An 18,463-nucleotide genomic window follows, 5' to 3' on the forward strand; every position below is an offset into this window, starting at 1 on the left:
TATAGCACACTTTATTTTTATTTTTAGATATATTAATATCTTCCACAAAAACAGTAAGAACTAAAACATAAAAATAAAAAAAGCTCTTAATTAAAATCATAAAACTAAAAAATTAAAGTCTTATTAAATAAATGTTAGAAAAAATCGAAAAGATTGTAATTTAATCAAACTATCCACCAAGAACAATAACAACTAAACCATAAGAATAAGGAAAACTCTTAATTCGAACAATACACCTATAACCAGATATTTATATAAAGATAAAGCCATAAATTAAAAGACCTCGCAAAAATGAAAAAAAAAAAAAACAAGAGGAAAAAAGTAAAAAGAAGGCGTTAATTGATGTCGTTATTGAAAAAGGAGGATTTTAGGACGACAGGGATAGTCGAAAGGAGCGCTCTCGCGGTGGGTTTTCTCGATGTAGGGTTGGTGTTGTCTGAAGAGTCGAGAGAGGGTGTGCAAGTTGGTTGGCGCTTGCGCGGATGTCGATTGTGACGGCGTCGGCGTCGGCGTCGGCGTCGACGTCGGCGTCGTCGCGCGCCGGGGGCGTCGCACCATCCTCGTCGGCCACCGGACCGACCGTCCCGTCTCGACCGACCGAGACGAGAGGAGTCTCGCGTTTGGCCAGTATCAAGCCGGGAGCCGTCGTCGTAGTCAAAGTCTTAGTCGAAGTCGTAGTCGAATCGTAGTCGCCGTTATCGTTCTCCGTTGTCCTAGTTCAAACAGCATAAGCAACAAAGAAAGAGAACGAGTGGGAAAAGGAGAGAGAGAGAGAAAGAGAGAGAGCCAGAGAGAGAGAGAGAGAGAGAGAGAGAGAAAGAGAGAGAAAGAGAGACAGACAGAGACAGATAGAGAATAAGAGAAAGATAGGTTGTTACAATTCCCTCTTCCTTCTTTCTCTAAGTGTTTCTCGAATTCCAGTGTTTGTTTCTTAGTGTGGGTGCGCGTACAGTGGTGCGTAAGCACCAACGAGAAGGTGAGAAAGGTGGAGGAAAGAATTGACAAAATTTCTTCTTTCCTCCTCGTTGACGTAGATCGTTGACGTTGAGACGTTGTCGTCGTCATCTTCTTCCCCGTTCTCGTCCTTCGTCCTCGTCGTCGTTGACGACGTCGTCATCGTTGCTCGTCGTAATCGTCGTGGTCGTCGTGGTTTTCGTGTTCGTCGACGTGTGCAAAGGAATAAAGGAAAAAAAATGGGGCGTACGCGGGGCCACGAAAGACGGATCGATCGCGAAATAAACGTACGTCGGAACGACGGCGTGCACTACTGAGAGAAGGAGACTTTTATAACGGCACGAACGACCAACATTGAACGTAACATACACACACACATACACACACACACACACACGTATACACATGCTCATACAGGCATACCATACTTGGACTCTGATATTAATCTCTGATCCGAGCTTGAACCTATCTCGCGATTAGCTTTTTCCTTCGAGTTCGCGTTCGAGGTTATCTCTTTCTTTTTCTCATCGTCGTTAACTAGGTCGAGCCGCGTTCATTCGTTCGTTCATTCGTTCGTTTGTACGTTTGCTTGTTTGGATGTGTACATACTTACGTATATAAGTTGCACGCATATTTCGAGGTTTCCGCTCACGTTAAGTGAAAGCGATTTGGTTAATTTGAATTTTCTAATTTGTCCTATCTCTTGTTAATTGATTTTTGGGAAAATAGATTAGTGCGGTAAGGGGAAGATAATTTTATTTTAACGATTTTTCCTCGCTTTCGTTAAAAAGAAATAAAGGTAAAACAAAAAGCAGTTCGAGATGATGAGATCGTTCGCGATCAGATGACCGTCGCTAAGGTTTCAAGGAGTGCGAGGAAGTACGTGTATGTGTAAGAGATCGAAGGAAAGAGGGATATTGAGATATAGGCAGATAAACTGATTGATAGATAGATAGATAGATAGATAGATAGATAGATAATAGATAGGGTAAAAGAGAAGGGAGACAGATAAAGATAGAAAATAAGAAAGAAAGAAAGAAAAGACGGTGTTCGATCGAGTCGAGGGAGAGACTCGTCTCCTTGAGAATCTCGGTGTGCTTCTTTTTCTTTTATCGTCGCGATCGGGAGTGCGCCTTGTCGATAGGACCATAAAGTAAGGGGTTGCTCGTGGAAAGAGAATTAAAGGGAGAGAAGAAAAAGAAGAGGAAGCGGAAGAAGAAGAAAAAGAAGAAGTTGGGAAAAGCAGAGAAAGAGAGACAACTCTTATACAGCGCTCTCGAGAAGACAACGACGTTGAGTAAAAGATAGAAAGAGAAAGACGAGATACAGAGGTGAAAGTGTGTCAGCGACATGGAACTAACTGTCTCGAGGTGTTGTGAGGGATAAGTTATTTCCACAAAGAAAGAAAGAGAGAGAGAGACGAAAAATTGAAAGAGACTTTGAATGCGTCTATACAGTAATCAAATATAATCTAATTTAATCGAAGAAACGAAGATACGATTTCATAAGTTTAAAACGAATAATTGAAAATACTCGAAGGTCATTCGTCTTTCATTGAAATATATAAAACATATCGTATATTTGAAAAAAAAAATTATACTAGGAAAGAAGATTATTGGTAAGAAAAGCACGTTGTTCTCTCTCACTGGCGTCATATCCGTATTTTCCCTCGCTTTTTCTCCCCCAAAGCCTCAGCTCTCCGCATTCGCCTTCTCTATTTGACTGACGCCCACGCACGCATACCGAAGAGAAAAGAGAGAGAGGGAGAGAGCGTGGGCGCTTGCGTGATCACGTGTGACTGCAGCCAATGCGCGGCGCATTTGCTTGCAACAAAGAAGAGTTACGGGGAAAAGCCGGTGGAGGAGTAAACAACGAGAGGAACCGACGCAATTTAGTCTTCGATGTACATAATTAATACTTTGGTGGTCAAGAAGAAAAGTATTTAATGTGGATATCCAAATAGAGTTAGAAAGTTCAAAAGGAGGAGATCGATCGAAGTATCGTAATAAAGTTAATTTTTAATAGAAAAAAATAATAGAGAAAATGCGAATAATGTTTTTGACGCATTGGATCATTGGGGCTAACGCGATGGCGTTTATGACATTAATATTAATGACCCTTCTTATGTTCGGACAAGCGGCATTGTCGTTTGTATTGGATGGCTCCTCGACGAGTTACGCACAGTTCCGAAAGTGGAACGCAGCATTGAACGGTAGCCTTGAATTCGAATTCAAGACCGAACAGGGTAACGGTCTGTTACTTTACACCGATGACGGTGGTACCTACGATTTCTTCGAAGTTAAGCTTGTCGAAAGCGCGTTACGACTCAGATATAACCTCGGTGGAGGCGCGCAGATCGTCACCGTGGGCCACGACCTCGGTGACGGTCACTGGCACAAGGTACAGATAAGTAGATCTAACGAGAATACCACGCTTACGGTTGACGGTGTCAGCGCAATTTCAACTTCCCGCGGAAAGGAGTTTGAATTTGGAAAGTTATCCGGTAACTCGGATGTTTACGTCGGTGGTATGCCCGGTTGGTACAACAGCAAGCTTACCCTCTTAGCACTGCCTAGTGTCATCTTTGAACCAAGATTCAATGGATTCATCAGAAATCTTGTCTATGCTGATCCTGAGAGTTCTCTACCTAGGAGGCAGGAAATGAAGAGTCGCGATACCAAGGTAAATTAACGGATATATTTATGTATATGTTACCGTGAAAGACCAAAATTAGATAATGTCAAGATTCACATGGTCTTTTGTCAACACATACCAAATATGTCGGTGAAAGACCGAATATTTGGGTTTATTCTTATACATTAATATTTCAGACATACACCATAACTATCATGTGATCCTTGACATTTTCCAATTTCTGTCTTTCACGGTAACGTATATATATACAATGAGTTAAAAGAAAGTATGTTCAATTTTGGATTATGCTATATTTTATTGAAAACGAAGAGTCCTGAAGCCAAGATAAATTAACAAATATACGCGAATGTGAGAATATGCTAAAAGATATTCATTTCGGATTATACAATTTTCGTATTACTATTTAGTATTTTGAAGGAACTATTTTTTCCTAATTGAATTATTCTTGGATATAGTATGTTCATTCCGCAGCTATAGACATTCTAAAATACATATTTTCGAGTGTTAACGATCCTTTACTAACTCATTAGTAAATTGCGGCTAAATAATTGAAAAACCATGACAAGTTTCCATTATAAATTTTAATGTAATTTTTCGAATACATGTTTGTCAGTAATGTTAGCACTTTTTTAATATACTCTTCCACACATTTTCGCCCACGCATTAAAATTCATCGTGATCATGATATGTACTTACTTTTATCTTGCGTAGTTACTATGACAAGTAACGTCTGTGACAGTGCGTGCGCGCGCGCACTCTTTCCCCTCGTGCGATTTACGACTCTCTCTCTTTCTCTTTTTCTTTTTTTTTTCTCTCTTTTCCTCTTTATCCTCCCTCGACGAGAAACGTTTTTCCTACGTATCGTCACGCTTCGCAACCTTGACATACTTTTTAACTTTTCCGCAAAGCACGTTCTCACCCTAAGCGGACGACCATTTACCGTTTTGTTCTGCGATAATGCACCCTTACCTTTCTTCTAATGCTTGAAAAAATGCATTGCTTTTGTTTTAACTATACAATATAGATCTACTCTTATATTTTACATACATAAATACACATATACATACATAAAAATATGTATGATGGACAGAGGAAAATATTTCGTAAAATAGGCTTTTACTCGGCATACACTAAATTGAAACCTGTATTTAGAATGATGGTATTTAGTTAAGACCTATAACAACAGCTATATACCAGGTAAGACATTTTATACAAACCATCTAAATAACTCGATTGCTACTGGCGATAGAACAAAATGTATCGGACAAAACTAAATTGGTTTCGAGCCTAACATAATCTTATGTAATCGTTTTTTTCTATCTGGACACGTAAAAGACACAGAAGTCAATTCTGTTTTTTTAAATGGATTGATATATTTTTCTGTGAATTATCCAATAGGCACAATGTGCTGTGCTCGGGTTTTTATTTTTTTTTTTTTATATAAAATATAAAATGTAACGGGCGACATAGTAAATATATTACCCTCATATAAAATGGGATTATGCTTGTCTTGAAACCAAGTAAGTAACGTCTGACACATTTTTTGTATTACCAATAATAATCAAGTTATTTGAGTGGCCCGTTAAAATTGTCTCATTCAATATAAAAACACATGTTCATGTACGTGTCTGTATATGTATATTTGTAGACTTTTTTGTTCGTTCCAGTTTTGAGAAGGAAAACGATTGCTTTCACGATGACAAATCTTCTTCTATCTTGCTCTCACTCCCGCAAACGTTGTCCGCGCGCATAAGCTGCAGATTCAACGGCTATGATAACGTCGCAAGCGAATTAGTTAGATCTAGTTGCGAGGCTAATGTTTCTCTAACGATGCCTCGGATGCTCTCTGACGGATATTCACAATTTGTCTCCTTAATCTAACAAGCTTGAGCGTTTACGTGTCCGTCTCTCGCATTTTCCAACCCTAATGTGAGGACATATAATTATATTAGTTTCTTTTATCGTAGATATGAAGACACTGTTTAATTTTTTAATAAAAAATGTTTACCCTAAGACGTGGTTTCTCAAACTTTTCAATTTGGTCAGCCCTTTATTACTCAAGCAAATATTTTCGCGACTTTTGGATATGGAGAGAGAGAGAGACTCCATACTATCTTTTATTTCATTAACATAAACTTTACAAAAACACTATGCGGGTAGTTTTGGTATACTGATTTTGAATTAATTTTCATTCGTTGCGCGTACAGAAATTGTTTACTTCTGCTTAAATTTCTGCAACTCCATTTGGGGTCGCCGGTCGCATTTTGAGAAGGCCTGTTTTAAAATTAATTATTAATAAAATAATTTTTTCAATTTGGTAAAAGAGCTCGCTTATGTATAATTTATTTAGCTTCTCTTTTTATTTCTTTTAGTAGGTATAAACATTTTTTGAAAATATTCTATTTGTAAATATTTACTTCGTTTGAATTACTATGAAAATGTTTGATAAAATTTATGTACCACGAGTGATAGTTTTATTATTCCACGTAAATTTCTTGGTTCTTTACATTATACATTATACTGCTACGTATATAATTCATTTACCAAGAAAAGAGAAAGAACCTGCGTGTTCACCCTACGGAAGAATTCTTCAAAAAATTATGAACAGTTCTGCAATGTAGTTTTTTACGTACGCGTGTACGTTAATCATACGTATATTTAAACATAGAGTTTTGAGAAATTTAAATATGCTTTTTTAACACATGAGCGTGCTAATTGTTCGTTTTTTTATTTAATTGGTTTCTGGATTATTTTTTAAACAAACAAATTTTGTAGTATTTCTCAAAAAAATGTTACGTTAGTAATTAGAAAATTTGTACGGAAGAGATTAAACAAAATAGCTTTCTTTGTTGCATCTCTCAAAACTCTCAATAGAAAAGATCTAAAAGAAATTACTTCATTAATGAGAAAAATGTTATATTCGCTACAAAATAAAGATTATGAAATATAAAATATCTACCATAATTGGGACGAAAATTATATTAAAAAGATAACATTAATTTATTTGCATGTAACTTCAAAATTACACAATTCTATAAAAGGTTAACCTCGATTAGAGCAGTGATGCAATAACCTTTTAATTTTAAAGGATCACATACAGGTCTAATTTTAACGGCAGATTGCCTTATAAAATTATTCGTGAATTATTTCGAAGAAAAAACAAGTCTTAAACAAAAAATTGTGATGACTTTTTCAATTTTTATTTAGGAGCACATTGATGTTCCAAACGTTGCACATGTGGGCCGCAGGTTGTGTTTCATTGGATTAAAGAAACATTTGGGGGTCGAATGAAAAAAACTAATGTCGATTGGTAGACGAGAGTGTGGAAGGGTGGTTTTGGATGTTCCGAATAGAGAGGAGGAGGATAATCATCGGTAATAGAATCAAGTTGGCTCGCGCATTCTGATGTAGAAATGACCGTTACTGATTGCCAGACATTAACATCATTGTTCCATCGTTATTCCTGTAATGTACTTAGAGCACGAAAATGTACGGCCATTGGTTATAACAGCAGTGGCAGTAGTAACACCACCACTACTACGAACACCATAACCACTATTAAAGCAAGAGAACTCTCGGAGTCATGGTTGTTCGAGCGAGTAAACGTCGCTAGACTGTTACCAGCAGGATACATAACGACGATAAAAAATGAGCAGTTACATATATTAATGTAACATACAAATATGCATCCATGTACGTATGCATGTATGTGTATGTGTGTGCACTTCTCATTAACATCATTCACTTGTTATTATCTCTCATTATGCTATATACGCGCGAATATACTTACCATCTGGAAAAAAAGGGGTAGCTTGGTTGAATTTTTATTTCTTTTTTTTTCCTGTTAATCAGATTATCGGTTCGCGTTTACGTAAATCGTGATTTTCTATGTATACGGCTAATATTGTAGAAAGAAAAAGAGAAAGAGAGAGAGAGAGAAAATTAAGTTTGTTCAAATATTCTTATGTAAGTTTGAAAGTTGTAAAGAAGGCAATTAATTGTTGCACTTTTGTTACGGTATTATCGACTGTTTTATAGTCACGTGTAACGAACGGCTCTCCGATTTTTCTATCTTTTCTTTTATATCGACATCTATGTGTGTGTGCGGCTGGTTTTGGAATAAAAAAAATAAAAGGAAAAAACTAAGAGAGAAAAAACAAATCTTTTAATAATATTTCCTAAAGTTTGTTTCGTCGTAAGTAAACATCAAATAGGTATTTATGCGAAATTTGAAATATCAGACTAATCGTTGAATAAATATTTATTTAAGAGAGAGAGCGAATCTGAAAATTATTTGTAGGAACAATCATTTTATGTTCGATCTACAAAACATTTTATTGGTCGCTACTGATTTATCAATATTTTTCCAAAAATTTTTAAATATACACTCTGTATACGCACACACACATACATATTTGCGTAGTCAAACATATACATAGCAACGTTTTCAAAATCTGCTCACAATTTTGAAACAAACGCGCTGCTTCGTTCGTTCATTCGTTATTTTTGGAGATAAAAAAATACAAGTAAAGAAAAGATAAAATAAATGTAAAAAAAATAGAATGAAAACATGTAACATTTCCAAGAGTTTTTCATATAACGTTCATGAATCGCTATAATAACCTATGGAATAACACGAATGAAAAAAAAACTTAATTTATGATTTTTTCTCGAAGAATATTCTGTGAGTATGCTATGGAACGTTAGTTATTATATACACATACCTGTATATGTTTATATATAATAGAGAGTGTTTTTATAGTTAATACGGCTTATTTTTATCTAGATATAACTTATTTGGTTTTCATTTTATTTTAATCCATTCAAATCGGCACCATTTATTAATGCAATTTTTGAGAGTGGTAATGAATAATGCACACGTTTACACAGATACACGTACACATATGTATGCGTATTTTCATTTAGATTTAACATATCTGAAATTTTTGTAATCCATTAAAAATTGGTATGATGTAATAACACAATTTTTGAGAATTATAACGTATATCATACACACGCACATACGCGTGTATAATTTTGTTTAGGTGTAATTTATTTCATTTGAACTTACTTTGAATTTTTTGAATTAATTAAAATTGAAAAAAATCAATAATACGATTATTGAGAATGATAATACACATACTTAAACGTACAGACATTTGTGAGAGCTTCATGCGTAAAAGTCAAAGAGAAAAAGGTATGAAAGTATAAGGGATAATAAATGGTAGTTTCTATTTCGTCAAGCACGCGAGGAGGTAGAAAACGCATTGCGTGTTGAGTTCGTGCGTGAAATCATCCAATAAGAATGCACGCCAACATCGATCTATATTCCACTCACATTCGCACACACACGAATACTCGTATATAGAGATGTTTCTTGTGTAGAAAAAAAGATGAGCTACTCTTCTTTCTTTTTTTTTTCTATGAATTAAGCGTATTTTTTTTTATTATTTTCGTTTTTATTTTAAACTCAACGAGGACTGTTTGTCGTTTGTCCTATTTAATCTCGAATGAAATATAAAAATAAACAGGCTTTCGTTTTGGATCCTTGTGCAAAAAAAGAATTGGAAATATAATTTATTATATTTATTTATATATTGCAGGCAGTGTATATATTTCGGGCATTCTATAGAATGGTCACGTTAATTGAGCAATGTGTATAATGAGCAAGTATTTTACAGATTGCCTGTCAATTTTGTAGAATGCCCAGAGGATGTTGATAGATGAAATCTACTTTAGTGAGACTTGTTTAGAGCAAGGGGGTGAAATGATTTTAAGCTATTATAAGTAAAAGAAACCATGGAAATTTAAAAATGTGTATACAATGTCCTTAATAAACGTTAATGTATAAAATATATAAAATATGTTTCAGGGGGGTGTGTTTATAGCAGGGGAGGGAGAAATTAACACCCCAACTGAAGCACATTTTATAAATTAATTCCTTCTGTAAGATTATCGAACATTCTATTTAATGCTCGCAGTAATACATTGTCCATAACATATATTTATATATATATTGAGTTTTTATAAAGCTTTCTGTATGTTTTATTAACAGCAGTTTAAATACATTCAATTGAGATGTTGAGATTTTTGATACGTAACGTTAATCTAATATTTAACTAAATTTCTATATTATATCTTTGTGTATCTACATATATATCTTTCGTGTCTATTTTTGGTACAAGTAAAATGAAACTGCGATTCAGTTTTAGATAATTGAATTCTCGGTTTACTTATTCCTATCTGTTTGTTATTTTATTATATTATATTATATATAATATAATATATAGGAGGCTACCGGTCAAAATTATTTTACTATATAGAAAAATTGTCCAATTTTTAGAAATAAATTGCCGGTCGTTTATTTTCTGTCACAAAATCGTGAAAATAAATCGGCATTCATTTAAGCATACTTTTTATCATTTAGAAGGCGATCAAATAATTTTTTCCATAGCGTATATAAGGCGTTTTAAAATATGTGGACAACACCTTAAGGGTAAAATAAGAAAAAAAATGTTTAATCTGAAATTATCCTTGAAGTTATGCCCAAATATTTGGAAACATCCAGTATCAATAAAAAGTACAATGTTTTACTCGATTTTTTCACGAACTATTATATATCTACATTGCAATCTTTTTAGTTATACGTTAAACAAATAAATATTAGTAAATAAAATAAAAATTAGTTTTCGGTTAAGAGCACAAAAATAATTAAAAGAAAAAAATTTTACAAATAGAGACGAATGTTATCTTTCTTTTCTTTTCTTCTTCTTTTTCTTGTTTTACGTAATAAGAGATAATTTTCTTTCTTCTGACGCTTTATATATGTTGGGAACATTTTGAAGGGATTTTTCTTTCTTTACCTTCTCGAAAGCTCGTTATGACGTCGCTTCGGGGACGTAAATAAAAAAGATGAAGATTAGAAAGGACGGTAATTCGTGTTCTTACGTTATCGAATGATCAAATAAATGCATATCTTTCATGACTAGTTTTTTGTAACTAAAATGTGTAGACGCGAACGAGAGTCGTTCTTTTCCGTTAGGATAAATCAATTTTTTTTTTATCTTTTTACATTTTATTTCTACGCTATCTAGATTTTTTTTTTCTTATTATATTCACATCACTCATGTAGTAGAATTCTTCGTCAACGTGTCCGGGCATCGCACTCTTGGCCCGACCTCGAGTATCGTTTAAATGGACACGTGGGAAGATAACTATACTTGCAATAACCGACGGTGTGTTCCCTTGGGAGTGAAACTGCTTTTTAATTAAAAAAATTCTACGAAATGAAATTGCGGTTCGAAACTATCTTCCGCGATAGACGTCCGGGTTTTTTATGGAGAAAGAAAGAAAAAAAAGAGTAGGAGAGAGAGAGTGAGAGATGTGGGATGGGGATAGGGGGTCTAAAAAGGAAAATGATAAAATAAATAAAGGAAGGAAAAAGGAAAAGGAACGAAATATTCTCTTCTAAAATTCCTTTTTTCTCTCTTCCATTTTTTTTCAATCGTCGTCGGGATAAAATGCAATTCTACATGCTATGAAATTGTATTTGTGATAGACGAGAGGGATAAAAAAAAAAAGAAAAAATCGCTACTACGAATTTCGTAATATTTAAATAATCTAGCAAGAATCCAAGATATTCTTCGGGTTTTAACGAACACTCTTCTTTTTTATTTTATTTTTGTTTCGTTTTTGTAGAATTGTCGGCACGACAAAGCGCATTAAGTCGGAATTACTCTAGTTTTCTATTTTTCTATTTTTTTCCCCTTTTTTTTACATTTTTTCTTTTTCTTTTTACGACATCTATGATTTAGTCGGGTAGTCTCGCGAGCTTACCTCTTCCCCCTCTCCTCCCTAGCCACTACTACAATCACCTACCACCCACTCACCCACCGTTTATCGTTTCTACTAGAACGTACGTACAAGAACGAGAGTTTAAGTTCCATGGTCGTTACGCGAGATCGCAAACTCGGCTAGCGTAACGGGGCTATATGTGAACGTTAAGCCGGTAGTATATTATTTTATCACCGAGAGCCGACGTAAAAATCCTAACAGGGGCAAATTGCAAAAACTAACCAAAGAGTTGTTTCCCCGTTTTCCTTTTTTCAAAAGAGAGAATGAGAGAAAGAGTAGTGAAACTTTGACGTCGATCAAGGATAACCTTTGCTGTTTTATTACCAACCAACACTATATTTTAACGTTACCAATACTTATCATCATTTGACACACGGCGAGAAAAGTTTAATTAACAGATACGATCATTCATGCACTCAGTCAAAGGAGTATTTGCATTCTTTATCCTTCATGGAAGTTGTAAATGATTGATAGTCTCTTGTAATGCAATGTTAATGGAATGTTTTAAAATTTTTATAAATATAAACATATTTTAGGATCATCAAACTTTGAAATTGATTCGAGTTTTATTCGAAAATAATTTGAATGTTTTTTTATTTGAAGGTACAAATATTCCTGTGATTCACTGTACGTAAAAGCTATGGGCTTTATTTTTTTAACATCAGATTTTATTAGATTCTTTAGAGAGATTTGTTTATGTTTACGCGTATCAGATCTTCCACGAACTGAGGTGATGATGTGACAGTAGATTGTTTACCTCTGATATGGTTAAATATAAATAATACGGCAAGAAGTTTTAGTTGATGTGGTTTTATGCTTTGGTTAGTAGTGTGTTGTATATGTGAGTGTTATCTTTCGATTATCGGCGTTCATTATATTATAGAAAGCTTTTTAGAAAGTATGAATTCAAGAGTATAAAGATAATTGATTTATAAGTGTACTTTGTAGGAGAAAATTGTTCCGAGTTAAGCTTCGTTATTGTCTCGAAGGAAATCTTTTGTCCCCAGATAACTTTCTGTTATATATATATATATATATATATATATATATATATGATATGTATATGCATATGAACATATATTCTGAAGACTACGCTGGTAAGATAAGGATAGGGAGCTTTCATCATTAGCAAACGTAATTCCATGCCGATGCAATTACAAGTAGGACGAGCGTGTGTACGCGGTGAAGTAACTGCAGTACCGGTGCAACAACCATCGACACGGTTCTGCATTTCTCTACTCTTGCAACTTTTGCAACCTACCAGCAACACCTCAACCGAACGGTTGCTTCACCTACATATATATATATATATATTCTTGCTTTAATGCGAACCATGGCTATAAAGCGTTACGATTTACATTACCCTCTGAGTTCGTGAGATCCGGGGTAGAGTCCGTCAAGTAGTTATGCTAACGATACTTTACCTCGGATATTTTTATCCATAAATTAATAATAAATGTAATAAATATTGAAAATAAGGTTGTTAGCATATTTTTGTAATTATTATGTTGGTGTATAAAGTAGGAGAATGATTTTAATTTAACTCCAATGTAATTATTATTAAACATATGCGAAGTTTATTGCTAAGTAAAATAGATATTATATATATGTTTATAATTATTCTATTGCTGAAAAATATTATAATTATTCTTAATTACTACTGTCATACTATTTTAATAATAAATTTGATTAATATTTAAAATTAGATACTTTATATATATTCGTAATTATTATGGTAGAGTATAAATTAGAAGAGTGTTCATTTTATTTTTACTTCAGTTTACTTACCTTCAAACATAAATTATATGTTTACAGTATAGTAAATATTGAAAAAGTATTATAAATATGTTAATAGTTTTCCTTTTTGTAAAAAATTATTTATTCTTAAATACTACTCATACTTTTTTAATAATAAATCTAATAAAAATTGAAACTTAGGTATTTAATATATATATTTCTAATTATAATGCTGATTTATACAAAAGAGAAGAACAATTATTTAAATTTAATTCATGATTATACTTACTCCTAAACACATATCATAATCCTACAATAGTATACGCATATACATTATAATAATAATAATTAAAATTTAATTGACGTTTTCTTGAAATAAAAGCAAAACATTATAATAACAATTAATTATGAAATGTATCGATTCAAGGTTACCGTCAGGCGATCGGTCAGCATGCGATAATTTATCGATAACCCTTGCAGCGGTGGCCACGCGACATAAATTTCCGTAGGCGCTGTAGTCGTAGGTATATGTATAACCAAGCCAGCAAGCAAGCCCGTTGGACGCTCGTTTAATTGATTTTACAGGCAGTTATTTTGATGCTATGTGAAACTTGTAAAGTTTTACTCACGTTGCATTACGCACGACTCGTATCATAAATTAAAATCGACCAGCGATCGAGCCCGTTACGAACTACGCTTCGTTTCGACTCGTCTAGATGAGGTAGAGAAAGGGGTTGGATGAGGGGTGGTGGATGAGGGTGAAAGGTTAAATTTTCCTACCATTCGATAATTACAACTCCGGGGCTCTCGAATAAAATCGCATAGGATTATTAGCGTTACGTTGATTAACGATAACGCGGTAACGATAAAGCGTGTATGCTATAAACATTTATATATATATATATATACATATATTTATGTGTGTAAGTATATATAAGGGTATATGTATGGATATCTCGATGGAGGACAAATACCATAGTTGTGTCATTATCATCTAAATTGCTTTGAAATACGATATGGTCTTTTCTACGAGCTCGCAAAGTATAGTAAAGAGGATGAAAAGAGAGGAAGGAAGAGAGAGAGAGAGATATGTGTTGGGTTGAGGGTGAGTAAGGGATGAGTAGTAGAAGGGTGTAACAAGGTGAAAGGAAGGAAGGAAGGGTTTGCTTGGCGTTCTGGTGGTGGCATCTAGCGGCTAGTGTTCTAAAAATAGTTTCTTCGCGGACGAGCTGGTATTACTGGAAGATTTGTCGCAATAAAATTGGACGGAAGCGGGCTCGCGTGGTAAGCTCGATTTAAAGCTCGGTAGAGAAAAGGACGATGATGGTGGTAAGGGTGTGAGAAAAAAGGGGGTTAGACGAATTACAAGCTTTCAGGTAGAACGCAAACGTTGGCCAGTTTTAGTCGGTTGCTTCGTTGACCGGCATTGCCATTCAACTACCGCGGATTCTAACGCAGAAGGGTGGAAACGTTTTCCGCTTCCGTTCGAATTTCTCATCATATTCCCCGGGCGAAGGATTTCCTGTCTCTAATCTTCCTCTTTCTCTCCACCTCTGCCACTAGCTTTATCTATCTATCTTTCTCTTCTCTTCCCTTCTCTTCCTAACTTGACCTAAGTCGCTTTTATATACGTGCGATCTACCCAAGGGAGTGGTGATTTAAAACTGACTCGACAACTACAACAGCCTATGCTAGTATGTAGGTACTACTTGTTTTCGTTTATAACTAAGTCTCCAAGATAAACGATAAAAGTGACAAAGTGTTGCGCTTTTACGAAAAGGTACACGCTTAGCCAGTTTTATGGATATAACGTAACTTATTCATTTTATCGTACATCCCGATGTTCACTATTTTTCTTTTTCTTTTAAAAATATAATGTTTTAGTTTGTGTTTGAAATAAAGATTAGGGTTTATTGTTGATTAATGCGCAATCGTTATAAGGTAAAGAACATAGTGGATCTAAAGGATACGGTTGTTCCTGGAAATTGATATACTTTCGTGCCAGTTAAACATTTTTCAAATGGGTTAAACGTTGTATATGTTACTATTTTTTTATTAAATCCGTTCATTCGTGAAATAAGCTTCTATACCTTGAAATAATTATATTGACCGGTTAAGATATAGAAGAAGGCAGAATTAAATACACGCCTCTTGTAAATTCATATATAACCTATTTATTTTCTAAAATAACTAGTTTAAATGTATAATATAATTTTTTTTATATACTTTCCTAAAAACGCCTAGTAATTTCGGGTAAGATCTAAGGTTTTTATGATTTACTTGAAGTGTACAACAACGTACACTTTGCATATGACGATATCATATTAAACAATGATTAAATATGTCAGGTATAATAAAATGTTTGAGAAGTGAAAAGGACAAGTCAAGTTGGGGTGTCAAAGGTTGAAAATAGCAAGGGTTCGAGCATTCATCTAAATATTTGTCGATAATTTCATTAGATACTATTATCACTTATTACTTCTATCTATAGTACGCTCGATCAACGGAAATGAGCACGCGACGATGTTCCTGCGGGCTATTTGTTCTCTCGTGTGTATATGGTACGAGGAAGTCGAAATAGCTAGAGCGGTAATTAATTAATTAGCAGCATTTAATGTACCGGGAATCTAATAATCGGAATAATAGTATCTAGCGAGAGCGACGGCGAGTAATCCTGGTCGTCCCATTAAATTCGTTCGTTTTTTGTTTAAAAGTGCTATGTGCTACGTGAAATCCTATCCCTGGAATTTCTATTTACCTTACCAGAATATATCTCATGCACGATAGCACGCTAATTGTTGTTGTGTTGGTGTGCTCCTTCTCTTCTTATACGTTATATAATATATAACAACTATTATTTAGCGTCTAAGCTTTCACGTAATCTTCGTTCTAATTTCAAAGCAACACGATTCACCTTTTATGTCGACTCTTTGGTAACTTCAAATGGCTATAACAACGTCAAATATCTAATTGAGTTAATCGAAAATTATGTAACTTTATTTCTTCTTATGGACGCTTGTGAAATTATGTCGACATACTTTACTTTACAAACTTGGAAATAATTATAGTTATAAGAAGAAAAATACTTATATTTTTTGTATATAAAAGTTGATACGTTTCTTAGTTTTTAATTTTTCTTATCAAATATTTGCTAAAATATACTTTGACCTTGACTTCTTACTCATCACGAGAGTGAAACTTTTTAATAAAGTATATTTAAAATAAATGAGATATTGAGTGCGTATGAACTTGTATTAGACTTTTTTATAGCTAATTTTCTCCTAATTCTAAGTTCTAAAATAGTTTTAAAAATATATTAAAAATAAAAGATATATTTGTGCTAATGATTATAGCGCTGGTAATTAAAAAATATTAAAAAATTGAAGAATTTTTTGTCTCTCTTTCTAATTTGAAAAATTAATTTTTATAATCTTTTTTATTTACAATTCACTATCATAATTACCGACACAAAAATATGTACACACGCGCGCGTTTATAACTATTATGAGATAAATTTAATTTTTTTTGTTAGTTTAAAAATGATAGCAGCCAATAAGATAAGATTCTTTTTTATCGAAAGATATATTGGTTGCAAGCCAACACATATATCGTTCGATCCTTCGAACCGACCTTCTGCTTCCGGCAAATTGCGATCGCGCAGAGCTCTACGTCATTTCCTCCTTGACAGGAGGCGTACACGGAAATGGCGTGTTCTTAGCAGGGATTTATGAACTATACCAGGAACGACTTTCCCGTGTCTCTCAGTGATTTCTTCTTTTCAAAAGATCTAAGGACTGAGAAAAAAATTAAGTGTAAGAAGAAGAGAATGAGAAGGTGAGGCGGGGTATACGTGTGATAGGGAAGAAATATCTCTCTCGAGAAAGATATTTCTTCTCCTGATCGTTATCATGAAATGTTTCATTCTTTCGTCTCTCGACGAAGAAAATTCGTCAAGCTGTTTAACTTTTCCTTATTGGTTTTTTAAGAAAAAAGAAGTTCTTATAACCGTGTGCTCGATAGAACCTAGTTTCCGAATTATAATTGTCTGCGTATTACTTATTACTTGCTTCAACTATTCACAATTAAGCTTCTTATCCCACATTATCGACGAATTCAAACAATGCCCGGTATTGTTGAAATAAACGAGAAAATCTACGATAAAACGTTTGAGAATTTGGATCGAAACCAAAGTTGGTAGCTTCGAACAGTTTTTAGGAAAATATATAACAACGTTTATAATTGGGAAATCAAAGTCATATTATTCGTACGATTATATGAACTTTTCTTTAATTACTTTATCGTACAGAAATAATCCCCCTTTTGAAGTTATGACATTTATTTTGAAACATCCTATAGATTTATACATTTGCTATTAAATTTGGTAGTATCATTCTTAAATATACATACTCGTATTTTGCATACGGCCTTTCCCGAATTATCTTCCGCGTACTTATGAATAATTCAAGCTTGTTTACTACGATGGAACTATTTGGCCTAACTCGCGTCAAAGTGTTAACAGTGAGTGAGAGAGAGAGAGAGAGAGGGAGAGAGAGAGAAAGATAGTCAAAGCACTCGACTATAAGGCGTCAACACGAGAAGGCTAAAGCGAATGTAGAGGAGAGGACACCTTGCTGAGGATAAAGAAGTTAAAGAGCGCGCAGGAATGAAGGCGTTCGTTCGCACAACTTCTCCCACTCTCTAATCCGGCTTTGGAATATTTATGATGCCAAGAGGAGCTCTATGTCCCTTGGTATATCGTTATATACTTTATGTTCCCGTTAAGCGTCGAACAAAAATTTTCCACTTACTTTTACCTACCCCTACTATGTCTACCAACCCTATACTCACCCCCACTGGTTCCCCTTTCGTCTGTCATACTTTTACTAGCCTGCTTTTCGAATCTATCCGACCGAATACCCGTTTATACCAAAATTGCTACTTGCTACGATCGAATTATACTTTATGCTTATCATTTTAAATGATTTAGAATCCTTTTTTTTTATTTTTAGAGGAAAAAGATTATTGATCATTTATTTTGAAACAAATTTAGCATCGCATTTTTAACCTTCTATATAATAAAATAACTATTTTTATTTTAAATTGAAGTTGTGAATAATTAAATAAATTATTAGATAATATTTTATAAATTTTAAAGAGTATTAGTAAATTTTTTCAGATGTTTTCAATAACAAAAACATTGCAAAACTCTTGTCGACGGAAGAAGATTAATTAGGAATTTTATTCTACGAAAAACATGAACCTT

General features: G+C 34.0%; 1 protein-coding gene across 6 annotated transcripts in view; it reads left to right on the plus strand.

Annotated features, from left to right (window-relative positions):
- Window positions 1–824: 824 nt before the first annotated feature.
- LOC122516801 (neurexin-1) overlaps window positions 825–18,463 on the plus strand; it is a 304,617-nt gene continuing 286,978 nt past the window's right edge. For all 6 annotated transcript variants that reach the window (XM_043634936.1, XM_043634938.1, XM_043634940.1 and 3 more), the window contains exon 1: window positions 825–3,636. In XM_043634936.1, coding sequence (XP_043490871.1) covers window positions 2,998–3,636 — 639 coding nt within the window. In that variant the 5' untranslated portion in view covers window positions 825–2,997. The remainder of the gene's footprint in view (window positions 3,637–18,463) is intronic.

This window comes from Polistes fuscatus, unplaced genomic scaffold, assembly GCF_010416935.1.
Source record: "Polistes fuscatus isolate 324 unplaced genomic scaffold, CU_Pfus_HIC Scaffold2, whole genome shotgun sequence".
Taxonomy (NCBI): Eukaryota; Metazoa; Arthropoda; class Insecta; order Hymenoptera; family Vespidae; genus Polistes; species Polistes fuscatus.